This window comes from Rhinatrema bivittatum, chromosome 1 (assembly GCF_901001135.1).
Source record: "Rhinatrema bivittatum chromosome 1, aRhiBiv1.1, whole genome shotgun sequence".
NCBI classification, from domain to species: Eukaryota; Metazoa; Chordata; class Amphibia; order Gymnophiona; family Rhinatrematidae; genus Rhinatrema; species Rhinatrema bivittatum.
In genome coordinates this window covers 668,349,160-668,371,543 of record NC_042615.1, presented here as the reverse complement: position 1 = coordinate 668,371,543, position 22,384 = coordinate 668,349,160, and the positions used below count along the sequence as shown (strand labels likewise).

Genomic DNA, 22,384 nt, shown 5'->3' with positions numbered 1-22,384 from the left:
TTCAAGGCATTTTTTCTTCACTTTTAAGTACTCCTTCCAGAGATTCCAATTTCATTGGTGGTATGCACCACCTGTGTTTCCGCAGCATCTGGCTCATGAATATCAGAGAGAGACAGCAAAAGGCACCACAACAATCTCAACCTAAGCCTGCACCTAGTTTTTGATGGTATTCGATCCTCATGCCTTGACCCCCTCTGTTACGGGGGAGAATTCACCTTTTCCCAGAAAAATGGTGGAAGATCACCAGGGACCATTGGGTCCTCAAAATTGTGGAGTTTTACAGCTTCCACAGTTCAGCCTTCAATCCAGAACCATCTCATTTGACCCAACTCCATCTTCAGGTGGAGTTGCTTAACAGCCAGCTTGTTATAGAAACAGTCTCTACCAAGGAACTACTCCCACTTTTTTTCTTATCCTCAAGAAATTAGGATTGAGACTTATCCTGGATTTATGAAAACTAAACATGAGCCTGTTATGAGAGAAATTCAAAATTAACTCCCTTCACAGTATCCTGTCCTTCTCTCAAGTGGGGGACTGGATGTGTGCCCTAGATTTCAAAGTAGCGTATGCTCATGTGCCCATAAATCGCTTCCATTGGAAATACCTCTGTTCTGTGGTGGATTCCTCTTACTACCAGTATGATGTTCTCCCTTTGGGGTTCTTGGCAGCGCCTGGGGTCTTCATGAAATCTCTGGTGGTAGCAGCAGTGCAAGTTTGTCAACAGGGAATTTCTTGCCTTACATAGAGGACTGGTTAGTGATGGGATCTTCCCAAGCAAGTGTGTTGGACTCTCCTGCATAAGACTGCTCATCTCCTTCAGTCACTAGTATTCCTAGTCAAATTTGCCAAGTTGAACTTTATTACTTAAATAATAAGGTTTATTGGAGCATGGATAAGACTCCCTGCAGGAGAAATCATGCCGCCTGTCAGTGTGGGCATTCTGCCTTTGAATCTTCATCCAGACCCTATTACAGCAGGATCAAGTCCCAGCTCAAGAAGTCTTGGTGCATGTGGATCCCATGACCTGCTTCAACATGCGGATTCTTCAGTGAAGTCTCTGCGCTCTGCAGAATCAATTATTTCTGCACTTGCTGAAACCGGTGAGATTCACCACAGATATGAAGGGGGTCTCTGGTGGTTAGGACCAAACATTCTGGAAATGGGAACTCCTCTTCAGCTTCTACCTCTATCAAATAATGCTGGCAATGGATATGTCCACCAGGGAATGAAGTGCCCATAGGGCAGTGGTGGCCAACTCTGTCCTCAAGAGCCATCAACAGGCTAGGTTTTCAGGATATCCTCAATGAATATGCATGAAATAGATTTGCATGCAAATCTGTCTCATGCATAATCATTGTTGATATCCTGAAAACCTGGCCTGTTTGTGGCTCTCGAGGACCAAAGTTGGCGGCTCCTTCCGAACTCAGTCTGGTTTCAGATCAAATTTCCTAGAGCTACAAGCAATCAGACATTGTTTTGTCAAATCTTATACTGGAAAAGAGAATTCTGATTCAAACAACCAATCAGGTAGCCATGTTCTGTGTGAATGAGCAAGGAGGAACAGAGCTGTGGACTCTTTGAAAGGAATCCCTAAGAAATGGGGCGTGGGCTTGCAGCCACAGAACCTTCCTACAAGAAGCAGCCTACCTTCCTGAGATCTCTTACATATTGATAGATTGCCTCAACAGAGTACTTTGTCCCCATGAGTGGTCTCTGGCTTAGACAGTGACAGGTTGTTTAGTCTCTGGTCACCCGTTAATTTATCTTTTTGCATCAGAGGATAACAGGAATCTAGAAAACTTCTGCTCCATTCTTCAAAGCAAGTTCAGATCTGCTCCATATGCTTTTCTGCTGAAGTGGGATGGAGATCTGTTGTTTATCTTTGCACCACTTCCATTGGTAGTGAGAATGGTGCAGAAGGAACTCAAGGACCAAGTGTACCTGATCCTTATTGCTCCAGCATGGCCCAGACAAGTATGCTTTTCGTGCCTTGTCCAATTGTCAATCAGATGGCCAGTCTCTCTGAAATCTGATCAGACTTTGCTGACTCGAGGAGGGTTGTATGTCATCTGAACCTTCCTTCTCTCAGCTGGACAGCATGGATATTGAGAGCTCACTAGTCTTATCTGTATTGCTTTACAAGGAAGCTGATGATATTGTGATTTCTGCCAGGAAGCTTTCAACTAGAAGAGCTTACAGTTTTAAATGGTAAAGATTTTTATCTTGGTGTCAACTCCCTGACCTGTTTGTCTGCAAGCCAAACATTACTGTAGTACTTATTCTCCCTATCCTTATCTTGTCTCAGTACGTATTCGGCTTAACTATGTTCAAGTGGATGGCAAACATATAGATATTCCTCATTTAGTGTTGAAATTCATGAAAGGTTTGTGGAATACAAGAACTCTAGTTGCCAAGTCACAGGTGCCATGGAATCTGTGTTGCACTGGCACAATTAATAAAACCTTACGGACATTTAGTTTTCTTAAAGTTTCTCACCTGGAAAACTATTCCTAGTTGCCATTATGTTAGCTGGAAGAGTCAGTTTCAAGCATTGGTTCCTTACTCACCATACATAGTTTTTCCACAACAGAGTGGTGGTCTACACCCACTCCAAATTTTTGCCAAAAGTAGTCTAGATTTTTTATCCAAATCAAGCTATTTTCTATCCAAGATCTCATGCACTTGAATGGGAGAATGTTGTTCATGCACTGGACTGCAGAAGGGCTTTGACTTATCTAAAGAGAACTCAACCACATTGTCAGATTTCTCAACTTTTCATCTCTTATGTTAACAGACTAGGAATAGCAGTTGCGAAGTACATGCTGTCCAGCTGGCTGCTATTCTCTGGCTGGCCTTCAGATCACAGATTCATAGAGTACGAGCCATGGCTACCTCAGTTTCTCATCTGCAAGATGTGCCTATTCAGACATTTACAAAGCTTCAATTTGGTCATCAGTTCCAATTTTCACATCCCATTATTGGCTGGACAGTCTATTAAGAAATGACAGTAAATTTGGACAAGCAGTTTTGTGCAACCTGTTCACCCAATAGCCACAGGGGGAGGGGAGATGGTCTGGGTTGCTTTTTCAGCAAGTGCTCTGCCATGCAGTCTTCAGCTTGAGCCTCCCCACATCATGGCAAATTCATCCCTGCTTGCCAATAGAAAAAGCAAGTTTGCTTAAAGTAAATGGAATTCTCCTTTGACAGCAGGATGACTTAGCCATGCTTAATATCTGCCTATGTCCCTGGATAGGTGACTTCCTAGATAAAACTAAACTCTGCAATCAGCTGAAGGGGGCTCATGAGGCAAGGGCATGGGAACTCCTCATGCCCTATAAGCTAAGACAAGAGTCCATTTGGCACACCAGATGTCACTCAAATTTCATGGCTAATTCTTCCTGCTGTATGTGGAGAATCCTGTTTACAGTAAGTAAGCTTGCTTTACTTTCACTCTTGCTTCAGCTGTACATGCCTCTCTCTGATTTGGCATTCATGCTTAATGGAAGAGTTGTGGCCCCAAGGTATAGTAAAGAAGGCAGAATGACTGAATCGAAAACCTGTGAGGGACATTGATGTTCACTACTGCAGAGCCCAGCTGTGAATGATGATTGTATGCTTGAAAATAGACATTCAATAGAAAATCCTATAGGTTAAACGAGGATTCAGAAGTTTACATTAATTGCATAAATATACATTTTTAAACTCCCTATAATTGCAATGTTGTACTATTTATACTTTTGCTTGAACGGTAAGGGGAAAAAGAGAATTGAATTCGGACAAAAACTGAGGGCCCCAACTTCTATGGTCTGGGAACTGATAAGCAGGGGGATAACATGCATGGAGCGGCAGTTCAGTTACTACCCTTATCATAAGGCATGGGATTACTACCCTTAACTAATAAGTGTTGATTCCCTTGATGCAACTGCTTTGACGGCAGGAGTGGGGGTGAAAAGAGGTATTGGATTCAGACAACCAACACAGGCCCTGACTTTTACAGTCTGGGATACTGATACACAGACTTAGGGGAAAAACCACAGGACTGCTTCTACTGCCAAGCCCATAAGTAAAGCACGTTGAGTAGTATTGTCTGAATTTTTGAGAAGGCTCATCACCCGGTAAAAGAGAAACACGGGGGTAACTTTCAAAGCATGGCAAATACTACAAGATGCTATGTGGTGCAGATTGGATGGACCGTTTTGGTCCTTTTCTGCTGTCGTTACTATGTATATGTTACTGTGACTTAAAACTTGAAACCTATCAAATTGAACTTAGACAGTGTTGAAATATAATTTGTGATGTAACTTCTGTTTTTTAAACATTTAAAATGGAAGAATTTCTTATGTATTGGAGTTGGGGAAAATCTCAGAAATGGATGTTTTGAAACTATCAACAAATTTAATTTTTTTATTAATATTGCATTGTGAGAGCATGTAAGTCTAAACTTCATACTATACCAGATAGGCAGGAAAAAAACAAATCTTTAATAAAAAAAATAATATATATATATATAAGCTAGCTCCATTTTATCCAGAAAGAATGCAAGAAGCCTTGGTATACCCTTACACAAAGATAGTGTTTTCCAGAAGTAAGCTTATTTTCATTGTTGTATAGTTACTGGAAACTTGCACCAAACCAATTCTGTTAAGTCTGTTCATTGCCATCACCTTGATTTCTGAAAGTGTATGTAAATGGCTTGTAATATTCTTTGCATCATAAACTTATTTTCCCCTTCTTTTTATTTAAAGGCCAAACTGTTTTCAAATAGTAGTCCAGCACTTTAGTGAAGAACATTACATCTTTTATTTTGAAGGAGAAACCCCTGAGCAATCACAGGTGAGCTGCATCTTTCATAGGCTGAGCTTATAATATACTGATGTACAGTATGTAATTCATAAAATATGAACTTCAGGTGTCGTCTTATAACTTAATTTGATTGTCTAGTATTTTAATATTTTTGTCCTTGCATTTTAAAATTGATTTAATTATGTGCCATATTTCTGTGAAATAAGATGCTTATATTTTATATTTTGCATTTATTTTATTTAAAAGAAATTTTTCCATTGATAAGCAGGCTGAATTAGGTTTGGCGGATGTTATCGACTGTGCTCTCGCGGACTTTCTCTCAGGAAGCAAAGCTTCGAACGCTGCTGCATTTGTGCGACTCTTCCTGTGCTTAGCATGTCATCAGTCTCTTCAGTGCTTTTTTTTCCGCGCTCAGGCACGGACATGTAATTTTTCACTTTTCAGTCTCCTCTGTGGGCCGTATTTTTCCAAATTTAAATTTATGTATTTTTTTGCGTCTGTAGTCCTACAGCAACACTTTTAAGTGCTATCTCAATGTAAAAAAAAAACAGAGCAAGTATTGTCAGTGCAAACACATAATGTTCGTCACTGACAATCAATTATTGCTATCTTTGCTTGGGCCCAGACTATGATCCAGCTTCCTGCAAAGATTGTGGTTGGATGTCCCTCAGAGCCAGAAGACAACGAGCAGACAAGATCGCCCATCTGCAGGAAAAAGAAAACCACTCTGGCTCCTATGTGCCCTCACCGCAGCGCTTGACTCATTCTTCGCCGGGGACTAAAGCCAAGTCTCATGAGGTCTCTAGACAGTCATCACTGGAACCGCAAGCTATGTTGGCTGCCAAGCAAACATTGTGTGCAAAGGTCTCTTCAGTACCTTCAAAACTGAACTCGGGCTCTGGAGATCAACACAGTGGAGCCACTGCGTCGAAAGCACCATCCAATGCTTCGAAGCATCGACCTGATAGGCCACCTGCGTCGCCTTATCTATGGTATGACGCATCCACACAGGCATTGAACGAATTTATCTGCAATGAAGGATCGCGCCACACACGACACATTGACGCACCTGCCCAAGCAGGCGCTGCATCGTTCAATGCCAGTTATGGTGCACCCCAGGATGCACAAAGCACTGACGCAAAAAAAGCCTAGAACTATGCGAGACATGATGCACAAACCAACTTCTATGGCGCATGCATAGTCAAAAGAGAAAAAGCAGCATAGATCACCAATTTCTCATAAAAAGGACCATGAACCCTGGAATAGCAGGAAGCCACACTCCAAAAGGAGGAGATGGGGAACCATCACCATGTCCTCGGGACAGAGGGGTAGGCCCCAATCTAGATATCTTATCTCAACCCCTTGGGTGTTTCCCCCAAAACCGGTAACACTTAGTTCAGTCTTCATCCTCAAGAGGGTCGCACAGTTTACTCGAGCCTAACTGATTGTTCTCATTTGCAATGTTTTTATCCTTCAGGAGGAACTTGTCCCGAGATGTAAGTCAACTCCACCGGAGAGGGGCTCCTGGATTTTAAGCGAAGATCCTTCAAATATTTGATCTGCAGCGGTTTGTACATGGGACTCTAGTTCTTCTGTTGTATAACAGAGAGAGCGGACGCCTACCCCAAACTGTTATGAGTCTCAGCAGGCCATACATCAGATCTCTGCAATTGTACAACACTTCTTTTTCTCCTATTGCCCAACAGTACCACCTCCAAACCTCCTGGGTCCAAGTGGTGAGGGGCTTCCTCGAGGCATATCATAGTCTCCAGAGTCAGCGGCTTCCATCTCTCCTGATAAGCCGAACCTCAACTTTCTCCATCATTTGCCAAAGAAAGACTCTGCCGGATTTGTCCCCCTCCAGCTCAACGGGCATGCCTTCTGACCCACCAGAGGAGCACCCTGATCATTCTTCCACTCCAGAAGACCTTACTTACTCTAAATTCGTAGAGAAGTTGGGTGGGGTACTGGGGGTGGATGTCAGGAAACTACCAGACCCCAGAGAGATCTTCAGAATCCTGAAAATTCTTGAGGTACCAGCAGAACTATGTTCTACCCTCCCACAAACTCCTAGACGTCATGCTGTTAAAAATTGTGGGAGTCTCCAATTCCCTTCTTCCAGTGTTTAGGAAATTGGGCCTCAGGTTTAGATTACAGAAATCGACATTCGGGATTGTCCAACTCCCACTCATTTCTGTAGTGGTAGAATCCGCAATGAAGCGTGTTAAGAAATCCAAATTGCCTGCTTTGGTGCCCCCTTTCAAGGAACATAGACTTCTAGATGAGGGGGCAAGAAGACTTTCAAAGTGCAATGTTAACATCTAGGATTCATCAAAAAATAAAAGGAACCCGTATCACACTGTTAAACACCGGCCGCTGTCTGGTTCGGAGTTAACTGTCAAAATGGGGATAGACTACAATTGACATTTCAAGCTCTTGCTGGACATAAGGACTTTGCCGCAAATGATTAAAAGACCCAACGGCTCTGTTTGCACAGAACACGTTGTTAAGGCTTGCTGTGATGTGGCTTAAAATTTCATCAAAATAATTGATTGAGATGGTTTAACAGTATGATACGGGTTCCTTTTATTTTTTGATTTATTGACATACATGACCGGAATAGTGCTCTTTCTTTGTATTCAACATCTAGGATTCAACAGCCTCAGTTTTATATGATACAATATTTATACGAGTGTTTGCAGTCCCTGAAGCCTTTCTTATGCTCTGAAACGGGTCAACCAGTCACCCTGCAACCCTTCTGTTACATGGAAGAAGGGTTGAGACATCTGCTGAGAGCAGTTTGAGTCCTTTGAGACCTCCTCCCAGACATCTGCCGCAGCAATTGCTGCACATCAATTGGCTTGGCTCTGTTTCAGCTCAGTCAGAGGACATCCATGACAAGCTGACAAATCTTCCCTGCTCCAGTGACAATCTCTGGTGATCAACTAAAAGACATGTTCTCCCAAATCAAGGAGCAAATGGTGGCAGTACAGTCACCATCATCCATCTCAGAGTCTCAGTCCACATCTAGGAGATTCTATCAGCAGTATCGAAAACCCTTTTATTATCAAAGGAGGCCATTCAAACAATTCCAGTCTTTTCAACTGCAATCTTACCAGCAGTTAAAACAGCCTCCACAATCCTAGCAGAGACCATGCCAAAGAGACTGAAAGCAACAAACACAATCTCAGTTTTTTTAAAAATAGCACAGCCACAGTCTTGCCAGTGGGAGCCAGAATTCTTCACTTTGTTATGGAATGGACTTGAATCAGCAGGGACCATTGGGTTCTCAACATAGTACACAACAAATATGCCTGGATTTCACTATATCACCTCCCCTTCCCCATCTGGCCAGTCGATTATGGTATGTCTCATCTGCGCCTCCTGCAACAGGAGATTCAACAAGAGATTCACAGCAGAAGCCATCTGACCAGTATTAAAACACCAAATCAACATGGGCTACTATTCCCCAAACTTTCTGATACAAAAACGGTCGGGAGGTCTCCATCGCATCCTAGATCTCTGTTCCCTAAACAAGCACATCTGGTGGGAAAAATTCAAAAGGACTTCACTCAAGTTAATCCTTCCATTCATTCAACTTAATGATTGGATATTCTCCCTGGATCTGAAGGATGCATACATGCACGTCCCAATACACCCCTCCTGTTGGCAGTTCCTCTGCTTCCAGGTTGGCTCACTGCACTACCAGTACAAAGTGCTTCCCTTTGGACTATCCTCTGCTCCCAGGGTTTTCACCAAAGGTTTGGCTTGGCAGTTCCTCATCTATGACGTCAGGGAATCAGGATTTTTCCCTACGTAGATAACTGGTTAATAGTCTCTCTAGACAAAATATCTGTGCAAAACCATCTGGAAACAACCATCACATGCCTCGAGTCTCTAGGCTTCCTCATAGACTACGAGAAGTCAGTACTCAAAGCGACCCAGATGCTTCAGTTCATAGGAGCACAGATAGATTCCACCAATGCCTGAGCTTTTCTTCTGCAAGACAGAGTGGAAAAAAATTCAGAATCTCTGCTCAGAATTGCTTCCCAAGCCAGAGATTTCTGTGCACCAGTTGCTTGTACTTCTTGGTCATCTGGCCTCTGCCATTTATGTAGTCACTCACAGCCATCTACACATTGGAGGCATACAATGGGGACTAAAATCTCAATGGTCTCAGTATCTCCAGCCAATGTCAAAGAAAATAACCCTTTCGAACTCCATGCGCCAGGATATTCAGTGGTGACTGCAACCGAATGTATTGACCGTGGGGTGCCTTCTTCAGGAACCAACCCACACTCTAGTCCTCACCACAGATGCCTCCACACAAGGGAGGGGTGCTTATCTTCTTCAGTTCAAAACTCAGGGTTTATAGTTGTCGACAGAACAAACCTACCAAATCAACCTTTTAGAACTCAGTGATGAGCCTTTACTCACCTACTCAAGGGACATACTCTCATGATTCACACAGACAATCAGGTGGCCATCTTCTCCGTGAACAAGCAAGGGGATCAGGCTCCTGGATCCTCTGCAGAGAAGCGGTCTAGATCTGGGAATGTGCGGTGAAAAACCAGGTAACCCTATGGGCCAGGTATTTGCTGGGGATAGCAAACACCTCAGCGGACCACCTAAGCAGAGTTTCACCAGCATGAGTGGTCTCCTGAATCCCTCAGTAGCCAACAAGATCTTCCAGAGCTGTAGTCTACCATGTCTGGACCTTTTTGCCACAGAGGACAGCCCCAGCCGCCTCAGAAGGTCACAGGATGCCTTTCTTCTCTGTTGGTCAGCCGATCTTCTGTATGCTTTTCCTCCGATTCCCCCTGATTTCCAGAACAATTCAAAAGTTCCTTCAGAAAAAAGCTTGGATGATTCTTATAGCACAGGCCTGGCCAAGACAACATTGGTTCACATATCTGGTGCAGTATTCAGAGGATCATCCGATATGCCTTGGTCATGCACCAGATCTTCTGACACAAGAAGGGGGCTCTCTTCATCCTTTCCACACTTCCCTCAACCTGACTGCCTGGATGTTGAACGTGAAATATTGCAGTATTCTCCAAGCATTCAGCAGATGATAGCAGCAAGTAAACTGTCAAATTTTCTTTCAGATGGAAAATATACTAAATGGTGCCAAGATAATCAGGTCTCCCCCTTTACATCACAGAGGGAACTTCTTGCATACCTGCTTCATCTCTCACAGTTTGGCCTTACCACATCGTCTATCGGGGTACATCTGAGTGCCATAGTTGCCTACCATGACAGAGATAGGGACTCTTCGGTGGCATCCCATCCCTTGGTTTCTCGATTCATGAGGGGTCTTCTCAACCTTCATCCACCAGTGCCTTGGGGTTTAAACATAGTCCTCTCTGTGCTCATGAACAATCCTTTTGAGCCTCTACACTCTGCCCACTTGAAATACCTTATTTGGAAAGTAGTATTCCTGGTGGCTATAACTTCAGCTCGTCGAGTTAGTGAACATCAAGCCTTGGTGCACCTCTCGCCCTATTTACAATTTTACCATGACAACCCCAAATTCCTACCGAAAGTGGTATCAGCTTTTCACATCAATCAAGCCATTTCCCTACCTATCTTTTTCCCTATACCACTCAGTAACAAGAGAGAAGCATTACTCCACTCTCTCAACTGCAAAAGAGCTCTAGCTTATTACAAAGGACTCAGCTTCACCACCATACCTCACAACTGTTTGTTTCCTTCAATCCAAATTCGCTGGGTGAAGCAGCCTTCATGAGGAGGAGCTCCAACTTGATTACAGTCTGCATTAGCTTCTGCCATGAATCTACACACACTACGCTACAAGGATCTGTTAGGTTGCACCAGGTGCGAGCCACAGCTTCCTCTGTTGCTCATCTCTGAGATGTACCGATTGAGGAAGTTTGCAAGGCAGCTTCATAATCTATCCGTACCTTCACCTCTCACTACCGCCTAAATCAGCTGGCAGTCTCTGATAGCAAACTGGGGCATGCAGGGTTGTCACGTAAGGTGGGTGAAAAAGACATGTCCACTAAGAATTCAGGGGAAAAAAAAATAAAGGGGGGGGGGGAGGAAGCAGACATACTGTTAATGGCACAGGGGACAGCGTATTAGCCTAAAGACCTCACCCCTCAATAAGCTTTTTTTTTTTCTTTTACCAGGGCTTGGGACTCCAAAACAGCATGACTAATTCAGCCTGCTTATCTACAGAAAAAAGCAAGTTTGCTTACCATAAATGGTGTTTTCCGTAGATAGCAGTATGAATTAGCTATTCATACCCTCCCTTCTCCCTGGACATGACTCTTCTAACCTTCCAGGTAACATTACAGTAACACTGAGGAGACTGACATGCTACGTGCGGGAAGAGCCGCACAGACACAGCAGCATTCAATGTTTTGCTTCCTGAGAGAAAGTCCGCAAGAGCGCTATCTGACGTCATCCAAACAGCATGGCTAAAACATACATAAAATATATGTAAATATATGTAATAAAACAAAATACATACAATGTGAATAAAACAAGCATAAGCTGAGAGCCTGAGTTTCAAGATTCTCCCCTTAGAGGACAATATTGGAAAAACGCTAATGAGATCACATGCTTTTGAAACTAGAACCAAAAAAGTATAAATCTGTAGCCTGAAATCTCTATGTAGTTGTGATGATGTGATGCGATAGGAAGCAGATTGGCCAAGTTCTCTTTTCTACCATCAACTACTCTGCCAATCTGCTCTGCCGGTTATTTGTTTACATTGCAAATACATCCCAGTTTAAAGTCATAAAGAATAACCACTTGTAAGATATCACTCTTTTAAGTCAGTTTTTGTCATCTTCATCCTTTGTATCCCACCATTTTGGGTGATTAAGCATATGAAATCCCCTATTTCCACATAGTCCTTCTATACTAGTCTAGTCCATACAGGTGGGTTGTGTCCCCCTACAAGCAGAGAATACTTTTCCTAGCCTGACATCACCACTACTTAGATGTGGTGCAGCACGTAGAAAATTCAGTATTCTCACAGGACAAGCAGGATGGAAGTCCTCACATATGGGTGATATCATCAGGATGGAGCCCAATCACGGAAAACTTTTGTCAAAGTTTCTAGAACTTTGACTGGCACCTACTGGGCATTCCCAGCATAGCACCAACCCTGCATCCAGCAGGGGTCCCCCTTCAGTCTTCTTTTTTCTGTGCAACAGTAGCTACGCGGGTTAAGGAACTCTTCAGATATTCCTGACAGGAATTTTCCTCACGGAACTTCAAGAAAATTTCAAACTTTTTACCCCACAGGGGTCTCCCTATCGATAACTTTACTCCGCAGTCGAACAGTAAGTTTTTTTTTTTACCTGCTTGCGGTCGATTCCCGTCGAGATTGTCCCTCGTGGCCTACCCGCCATTGACCGCACCGCGGCTAAATTTTGTCAGTTCCCTGACTGCACTCGAACAATGTCCATCACTGACCCTCATACGGTCTGCGTGATATGTTTGGGGTCCGACCATGATGCCCTAACTTGCACCAAATGTGCCCAAATGACACCAAAAGGTCGCAAGGCTCGGCTAGAGAAGATGGATCTTTTCTTTCGGTCTAAAACCTGACTCCATCGATAGCCTCGACGTCATCCGAACCAGTGCCGTCTACTTCATGCCAGCACCGTGAAATTGCTGCTGCCTGACCAGCTTCGATGACTCCGCAGTTGTCGACTCCTTCTGTCTCTGCATGGGAAAAGGACCGGGGAGAGCACCATGAAAAACGTCGACACCGCCATCAAAAAGCTCAGGCCACCAATACAGGCAAGCCCTTGGCATAGACGTCATCTGAGCCACCGACAAAGAAATCCCGTCCAGAAAAGGCCCCATCCTCTTCTGTGTCTGGGTCACCGAGGCGTTCCCCACCTGGACAGGTGCCGGGAGCCGTGACTCCACTGTCACCGGTGGACCCCTCCGGCTACGCCAGTGCTGCCTCCTACTCCGGAACCAGGGCTCCATGCTTCAGGTTTCCATGATGAATTGGATCGGATGATCCAAGAGGCCATCGGAAAAGCACTCCAGTGGTTCAAACCTCCATCGATGCTGGTCCCTGAGCCGGTCACCAACCCAATACCCATGGCTCTTGCACCACTATTGGCCAGAATGGACGCTTTAATCTGTGCCTTTCCACCGGTGGATCCGAGGGAACCGGTGGCCCAGATTCCTTCCACACTGATACCCTTATCAGATGAAGAAGAATCACCGATATCCATTCCGCCTTCCGGAGTGCTGCTTTCGGTGCCACCTCGGATTCCATCAGTGCCTTCGGTGCCTAGGCCTGGACCTTCAGGATTAGCATTGTTTCTCTTATTTGATGATCCTATGGGAGCTGGTGACTAGCCTTATGATCCCTGGACCGATGACATGTCCCAGGATACTGATGATCTACCTTCACTACCCTCTCCTCCTGATGAAAGAAGACGTTCTTCTCCAGAGGACTTGTCTTTCATTAATTTTATAAAGGAGATGTCTGAAACAATTCCATTTCAGCTTCAGACAGAAAAGGACTCCAGGCACAAGATGCTGGAAATATTCCAGTTCATTGATGCTCCTAAGGAAATCGTCTATCCCAGTACATGAGATCCTTATTGATCTATTGAAAAGAAATTGGGAGCATCCTGGTTCTGTACCACCTGTCAATCGCAAGACAGATGCTATTTGCTTAGTACAGTCTGCTCCTAGTTTTCAACGATCCCAACTAGATCACTCAGTGGTTGTGGAGTCAGCCCAGAAAAGAGCAAGATGGACCAAACCTCATTCTTCTATACCTCCAGGAAAAGAACAAAAGTCCCTGGATGCATTGGGCAGACGTGTTTTTCATGGTTCAATGCTAATTTCTCGCATTGCTTCCTACCAATTGTACATGACACAGTACAATAGGGACCTGTTCAAGAAGATCCAAGATTTTTCTGAATTTTACCAGAACAGTTTCAAGACCAGCTCCATATCCTTGCTCAAAAAGGTCTAGATGCTGGCAAGCATGAGGTCCGTGCTGCATGTGACATCTTCAACACTGCCTCTAGAGTGTCTCTGCAGCAGGAATAAGTGCAAGATGGCCTGGCTCAAGTCTTCAGACCTCAGACCAGAAGTACAGGATAGGTTAGCTGATTTAATGTAACCCATATGGGTTAAAAAAAAAAAAAGTAATTCCCTGGATCTCAGGCTGGGAAATTGGTGTAGGGGGAAAAGCAAAGGAGGGAAAATAAATTAAAGAAGAAAAGTTCTGAAAAGAGGTAAGGGGGGAATAAAAGGGGCAAGTTTAGGTGTGTCTGAATGAAGGTTCTGTATGCATGTGGCTATCACAAGCTCACTGAGCTTGGGACGGCTGCTGTCAGCATTCCAAGTGTGACAGTTAAACAGTGAGTGGGTGGGTAGCCTTGAGAGAGAGAGGTCGTGTATGGGAAGATCCTTTCTCTCAAAGGCATTTTTGTGAGTTCTTTTTGACAGTCTGAGAGTGTGGGGATGTGAGTGTGAGTGACAGTTTTAGTTAACTTAGAGAGCCCTGCGGGAGTGTGGCTCTAGCCTGTGGATGTGATAGGGACTCTTCTTTAAAAAAAAAATAAAAAAAATTATTGAAGGTTTTTAGTTTTAAACTGACAGTGGTCTAGTTAATGTAACATAACTTCCTCTTTGAAGCCAGTTGAACTTAAACCTGGCTGATAGGAAAACAGAGCCACTGTTAAGCTGCTGTTACCACCTGAATTTAAAGGAACCCTTTAGGAGTCTGAGGATCCTATATTGATTTCAAGGGAATTTCTTAAGCTTTAAGAAATATTGTAAAAGCTGAGGCACATGTTAAAAATTGGCAATTTCTGAGCTGTAGACTGGGGCCATATTTATTGCCTAAGTGCCTATAACTAAAGCTTTGAATTAGTACCTTCTAAAGAGGTTCAGTATATGTGCACAAGTAAACTATGCTAATGCATAAAGACCCCCTATAATCTACAATTTTTTAGAGATTGTCTGGTTAAGGGTTTAGTTAGAGGGCTTATAATTATTCATTTATTTGTATTAGGTAGGGTTTAAGTAAAAAAAAAAAATAGAATAGATAGTTTCTTTTAATTAGTTTTTTTAGATATGTAGTAGGTGTCTGAGGAAGACCTGCAGTGGAGAAAACTGGAGTCTTTGAAAAGAAGAAGAAAAAGCAAAATCTGAAAGAAAGGGCCCCACTGGTATTCAGTTGGTGAGCTCACTAAAGGTTGTGTATAAAGACTGAGACATTTATGAAAGGAAAGAAAGATAGTTAAAAAAAAAAAAAAAACCACAACAAAATAGAGATGGAACAAGAAAAAAAATTACCTGATGTTTTCATTCAATCCACAAGGAATTTAAAGAACCTATTTTTAGAAATAAAATTATAATAAAAAGGAAGGATACATAAGTTAAAGGATAGAGAGAGCAAATTTTGTATTTATTTTTCTGACTTATGTTGTCAACTCTGTTGGACTTGGGATATTTTCAGAATGTTATGTAACAAACTAAAAAAAAACCCCCAAAACTAAAGTTATTTGCTCTAACTCTACCAGTTTGAGTCTGAGTGTTTTCTCCCTAAGTACATTAAGATAGTGTACATTTACCTAGTGATCAAAAAGGTAAAAAATTTCAACTTTTGGTTTCTAATTCTTTATTCTTGTAAACCTTTAGCCCCTACTAACAAACACCCCTTATATTAGAAGGCCAGGGTAGTGACTACTCTAGTGGGGACTTGGGGTGTGAGTTGCTCCCAGGGGGCGGGGCTTACATTACCCTGTGCTGGGGATAATCTTTTCGGAGGAAAGATTCAAGAAACAGTGGCGCAGCTTAAGAACCACCATGAAACTCTCCGCCAACTCTCCTTAGTACCTTCTGATTACTCTTCTTCTTCCAAGAGGTCTTTCAGAAGAGACTCCAAGAGGCCTGCTTATAAACCAAGGAGATATTACCCTCCAGCTTCCAGAGGTTGCCCCTCCAGGCCTTACCAAAAAGGCCAATCCAGACAACCTCGGATCCAAAAGACTCAGCCAGCCCCTCAGCCGGGCCCAGCATCCAGATTTTGACTCCTTCCTGGGGAGCAGTGCCCAGCCTCCTTCCCTTCTGTACCAGTAGGTCAATTGTCCCACTTCACCAGCATGTGGCACAAGATCACGACAGATTAGTGGGTACTAGCTGTAGTGACTCAAGGGTACCACCTCAACTTCCTCGCAGTTCCACCGGATTCCTCACCTCGGCTGACCTGGGAAAAATCCGACCATTCTCACCTTCTCGATCAGGAAGTTTCCATTCTCCTCTAGCCCCAGGCACTAGAACCAGTACCCTTCTCCCAGCAGGGCCAGGGATTCTAGTCCCTGTTTTTTCTAATCCCAAAAAAGTCAGGTGGAGTTCGCCCAATACTGGACCTTCGTGCCTTAAATACCTACAAAGAGAGACGTTCAAGATGGTGACCTTGGGTTCTCTGCTTCCTCCTCTGCAAAGGGAAGACCGGCTCTGCTCTCGACCTCCAGGACGCTTACACGCACATCTCCATCACTCGGTCACATCGCAAATTCCTGCAGTTCCTAGTAGGCCCAAAGCACTTTCAGTATAGAGTGTTGCCATTCGGCCTAGCATCTGCCCCACGAGTCTTCACCAAGTGTCTCGTCGTGGTAGCAGCTTCTCAGGATTCAAGGTGTCCACGTCTACCCCTATCTTGACGATTGGTTGATCAGGGCTCCCACTCATCAAATTGCGCTGACGTCCCTATGTTTCACTTTGCATACCCTGATCTCCCTAGGGTTCCTCATAAACTATCCGAAATCCAGGCTAGTTCCATCTCAAACCCTATCGTTCATAGGGGCCGACTTGAACACTTTAAAAGCGAAAGCCTTCCTACCCCAGGATTGGGCTCTCACTCTCGCTTCTCTGGCCCAACAGCTTCAGTCTTGACAATACTCAACTGCACGTCATTTTCTGATCTTACTGGGTCATATGGCCTCCTCGGTGCATGTCACTCCGATGGTCCGCCTTGCCATGAAAGTAATGCAGTGGACTCTAAAATCGCAGTGGATTCATTTTTTTCAGCCAATGTCCACCATTGTCGATATCACCAACCAGCTCCACTCTTCGCTGGCTTGGATAAACCAATCCAATCTTCTTCAAGGCCTTCCATTTCAGGTTGCAGAACCTCAAATAACCTTGACAGCAGATGCCTCCAACTTCGGCTGGGGTGCACATGTTGCAAACCTGCAAACTCAGGGCATCTGGTCTCCAGAAGAAGTCAAACACCAGATAAATTTCCTAGAGCTTCGGGCAATGAGATATGCAATCAGAGTCTTTCAGGATTACCTCACCAACAAAGTCATCCTGATTCAAACCGACAACCAGGTGGCCATGTGGTACATCAACAAGCAAGGGGGAACGGGCTCCTACCTCCTGTGTCAGGAAGCTGCACAGATATGGGTGGAGGCCCTTTCCCACTCGATGTGCCTCAGGGCCGCCTACTTGCTGGGAGTGGACAATGTGTTGGTAGACAAGTTGAGTCGCATTTTTCAACCACACGAGTGATGCCTCAACCCCACAGTAGCGGACTCAATATTCCAATGCTGGGGTTACCCTCATAGATCTCTTTCCGTCAATCCACAACCGCAAAGTAGAAAACTTCTGCTCTCTCACTCATGGACCAGCGGTCTCCTTTATGCATACCCTCCACTTCCACTCATTTCGAAGACTCTCGTGAAGTTGCGAAAGGACAGGAGATTGATTCTGATAGTCCCTCACTGGCCACGCCAGGTGTGGTTTCCAATACTTCCGGACCTATCAATTCGCCGGCAAGTTCTTTTTCACTCAATGCACAATTAAAATCTGGAATTTGTTGCCAGGGGATGTGGTTAGTACAGTTAGTGTAGCTGGGTTTAAAAAATGATTGGATAAGTTCTTGGAGGAGAAGTCCATTACCTGCTATTTATTAAGTTGATTTAGAAAACAGCCACTGCTATTACTAGCAACAGTAACATGGGATAGATTTAGTTTTTGGGAACTTGCCAGGTTCTTATGGCCTGGATTGGCCACTGTTGGAAACAGGATGCTGGGCTTGATGGACCCTTGGTCTGACCCAGTATGGCATGTTCTTATGTTCTTACTTCATTGGATCCCAGCTCTGACACAAGCTTAGGAGCAGGCCACTGGTTTCCGCCAGTAGGGTGAGCCTGTTTGGTCAGCTCCTAGTCCCAGAGAGAACTCTGTAGAGCTTGGGAAGGGTCGAGAGGAACTTCTCATATTTTATTAAAAAAAATAAAAAGAGCCTGGATATTTTTGTTGTTATCCAGTTTGAGAAGCTCTCTAAGGAGAGAGATTCCTCTGTCCCTTCCCCCCTCCAATACACACTTTCTTCTGCCAGGAGGCTTAAAAAATATTTTTCAAAGGAGTAGTTTTGCTGCCATCAGGACAGGGGGGTACAGCGCAATCTGGATGGCTTGAGTCTTTGCAAGTACCTGCTCCGCTTGTCAGTTTGGCCTCACACCTTCCGGGAGGACATCTGATGGAGAAGGTAGACAACAAGCATGGTGCTTATGGGAGTTGGCACATGTTGGCAGACAAAGGGCTGTTATGCACCACCTGTATGTGAGCAGGTAAGATCCCAGGTGAGACTTCACAAGTTGCTTCTTTGGAAGCTGAGGCTTTAGCTCTGACAGTCAATGAGCGGCAGGTGTCTTGAGTCAAAGGGGAAATTCAGGTGTGCAGTGGTGTAGGAACTGCAGCTCCAGCCGCCACTTTTCTATGGCTCCCAAGGGGGTCTGTCCATCTTCCATTAGATTTGACAGTGTCTTGTGGGGAGGTTCTCAAACTCCTTCAAGATTGATGTTGATGGGGAATTTTCCTAGCATGAGGATAGATGGATTCAGGACCAATGTGTAATGCACCTCTACCAGCAGATGGAGACTGAGCAAACTGACGTTACAGTATATATAGTCCTGCAGTGACCTCAGCCTGCCAGTATTCTCAGATTCCAGCAGATCATGGATGTTCATCTCCCTACTGGGGATTGCTTCAGATTTTAGAAGAATTAAAAAAAAAAAAAAAAAAAAAAAAAAAAAAAAGCCCTTCTCTCCTATGGTGATACAAAATGGTCCCTCTCCTGAGGGGATTTCCATGGTCCCTCAGATGTGTGCCTTAGTCCAGTAGCTGGTTTTTCAGCCGGCGTGGACTTAGCTGATTGTACAGCTTAAAGGCAGTGGGTGCAGGAAACCAAGCGTAGTGGTGATGGTAGATGCTTTCCCCCCCCCTTCCCACAGCCGGAGACTGTCTCTGTACTCAGCTGGGAAGGCAGAGCTCAGACAAGCTTTAAAATAAATAAAGATGATACCTTTCAGAAACAATGAAGGAGGGTTGTTCAGGGATTCCCCTTCCCCGATCTCAGAGTTCATTGCTCCGTTCCGACGTTTGTCCCACCCCGAGGGAGTTTCAGGGATGAGGGCAGCCTGTTTTGGCTAGGCCCCACTCCAAGGCTTTTACACTGTGCACCGCTTGGTAGGCCGTGACTGTTTTACAGGTTCAGCTTCCTTCTATAGGACGTAGTTTCAGCAGTGTGTCTGTGTGCATCCAGGTTTTGGACGCTTAGTTGAGAGTCAGCTGGGACTTCCAGGTTAAGTGGTGACTGGCTTGGACACGTGCTTATCATATGCACACAAATTGGGCGCTTGGTTGTGTGTACTTACGTTGACGCCTAGCCTTGTCGTGCCCAGTTCTTTGGCTACCTTGCTTTTGGACGAGTATATAGATAGATAAAATGGCGCCTATAGCTAAGCATCCTAAGTGCTTTGTCTTGTGCTCCACCTGTCATATTCAGGTGACTCAGCCTGGCGTGCCTGCTGTTTAGAGGCTCAGGGAGAATTATCTTTCTCTGATTTTACTAAGCCTGGTTCTTCCCAGCCTGATGAGGTTATGGATAAAGATTGGTCAAGAGAAACGCCTGATACTGGAATTCCCTTGACTGGTTCCTCGGGCGGCAGTTCAGTGGGCACAGAACAGGTGCCCCCCTAGTTTTGGCAAGTATCCTTCTGCCTTTTCTAGGGTAGAACTTTTTTCAGGGATTGCTATCCTTTCTTCAGGCGAAGTCATTTCATTTCATTTAATAAAATTTATTAATCGCCTAACACTGAAAGGCCTAGGCGATATTCATAGTAAACATACATAAAAATGTAACTGACAACATACAGTATACATATTTTAGTTTCACAGAAACTAGAGGAAAATATCATATATTAAACAAATAATATAGCAAAAGAAATTCAATCCTTCAACAATATCAGCCTCAGTCTGAACAAATTACTTACAAGAGAGAATGTAACACGATTACTCATAGTTTCCCACTATCTCCCAAACTGCCTGAAGACTCCCACTCTCTCCCAAACTTCCTGAAGACTCATTAACATCACAGTATTAGCTGTTATATGCACGACGAAGTAGAAACTCTTTAATTGACATTTTAAACTTTTTAACATCCTCCAAAGACCTAAGTTCGAAAGGAATAAGATTCCATAGTGTAGGTGCTGCTATGGAGAAAGAAGTCTCCTTTGTGCTAAACAATTGTGCATGCCGAACAGAAGGAATCTCTAACAGATTCAATTGTGACGATCTCAGACACCTTACCGGTGTCTGAGATCGGTGTCCTCATCCCCATCCAATCCTGTCAGGTCAGTCCCTTAGGCAGTGGCCAAAATACTCCTCAAGCTGCAGGTGTTCCTGACAGGAATTCGGAGGTCACTGATGTTGAGGCAGATCCTGACACATTGGAGGATGGGGGAAATTCCTCCGGTATTAGAATTGTATAGGACTATGTTGCAGTTCTTTCAGAGATGATTTCCCAGTCATTGAAAATGCTGGGAGTTCTGGGAACAGATTCCATGTCTGAGCCAAACAAAAATCCCAGTTTGTTGCCTTTGCATAAAGCCTCTTGCTTTTTTTCCTGGTTATGGCGACTATTTAAGAATTGATTGATCTTGAATGGGATGTCCCAGAAGCAAATTTTAAAGGGGTCAGATCTTGGAAGGCCTGTATCCCCTGGATCCAGTGGCGAGAGAGCATCTGTGTTTTCCGAAAGTTGATGCGCTTGTCTGTGCCATCTCTAAACGGACTACTATCCCTGTGGAGGGAGGAACAGCCTTGAAGGATGTGCATGATAGGAAAATTGAGGCCATCCTTAAGCATTTGAGGCAGTGGCAATGACTTTACGGATAGCTTCCTGTTCGCTGTTAGCTCACTTTTGTTTGCTTCTCTCTCAGGAGGTTGACTCTGGAGTGAATTCCAGGGCAGCGTTGGAACTAGTCATTGCCTTTTTAGCAGATGTGGGCTATGATTTGGTCTGCACATTGGCCAGAGGAGTGGCTTCGGTAATAGCAGCCAGATACCAGATATGGCTGAGGAATTGGTCAGCCAATGCGACCTCCAAAGCTAATCTTACGAAGAAGCCTTTTAAAGGCTTGCTCTTGTTTGGGAGAGAGTTGGAGAAGCTGGCCAGTAAGTGGGGCAAATCTCCGGTTCCTCGGTTGCTGGAAGATAAGTAGTTTCAGCACCCCTATGAGGGGTCATCTTAGAGGTTCCAAGTGTTTTCATCCCTACAGATGGATGGTCTTTCAGAGGACTCTGCCTTTTGGCAGGTCTCAGTCCTTGGGCTCGGGTAGTGCAACCTCTCGATCCTCCTAATGAAGGTTTGCCAACTCACCCCTGGGAACAAGAGATAGGGGGGATGCCTCTCTCTTATCAGAGGTGGGTTGAGAACACATTGAATCAATGGGTCCTAGAAGTGATAAGAGAAGGATATGCGCTAGAATTTCGCAGTGTTCCTTGGGTTGTGTTCATAGTGTCTTCCTGTCACTTCCTGCAGAAGAAGCATGTGGTGGTGAGTACACTGTCAAGGCTTCAGTCTGAGGGTTGTGGTTGCAGTACCCACATATTAAGAAAATATGGGTCGATATTCCATTTCTTTCATTGTACCCAAGAATGAGGGCTTCTTTTGTCCAATCCTGGATCTCAAAGGGGTCAACCGTCATTTGCGGGTGACTCATTTTTGCGCTCAGTGATAATGGCTGTGCATTTGGGGAAATTCCTAACTTCTTGGATCTGTCAGAGGCTTACCTCCATATTCCTATCCGAGTAGAGCACCAACGGTTTCTGCCTTTTGCGGTGTTGGGGGTGTCATTATCGATTTCGGGTGCTGCCTTTTTGGTCTAGCCATCACTCCCAGAACTTTTTCCAAGATTGTGGTGGTGGTAGCAGCAGAACTGAGAGAGGATAGGATTCTAGTATACCTGTATTTAGACTGGTTGATTCAGGCCAAGTTTCTAGAGAGTTCTAGAAGAGTTGTCTAGTGACCCGCAAGATGATCTCCCTGTTACAGGAGCTTGGTTGGGTTGTGAACCTAGCCATCTCAGTTGTTGGAGTATCTGGGCATGCGATTTGACACTATGCAGGGCAAAGTTTTTCTGCTGGAAACTCGTATTCAAAAATTTGTGTCTCAGGAATCTGTTGCAGCAGGAGCCTATCCTTCATGAAGTCTGATTTTGTTTTCCTTACGCTATGGCTCTTGAGAGGTCTCACTTGTTGAAGCATGGAT

At 44.3% G+C, this 22,384-nt stretch overlaps 1 protein-coding gene across 8 annotated transcripts in view; it reads left to right on the top strand.

Moving 5' to 3' along the window:
* RASA1 (RAS p21 protein activator 1) overlaps positions 1–22,384 on the top strand; it is a 384,196-nt gene that overhangs the window by 163,046 nt on the left and 198,766 nt on the right. For all 8 annotated transcript variants that reach the window (XM_029573687.1, XM_029573696.1, XM_029573711.1 and 5 more), the window contains exon 12: positions 4,746–4,833. In XM_029573687.1, the coding sequence (XP_029429547.1) occupies positions 4,746–4,833 (88 nt within the window). The remainder of the gene's footprint in view (positions 1–4,745; positions 4,834–22,384) is intronic.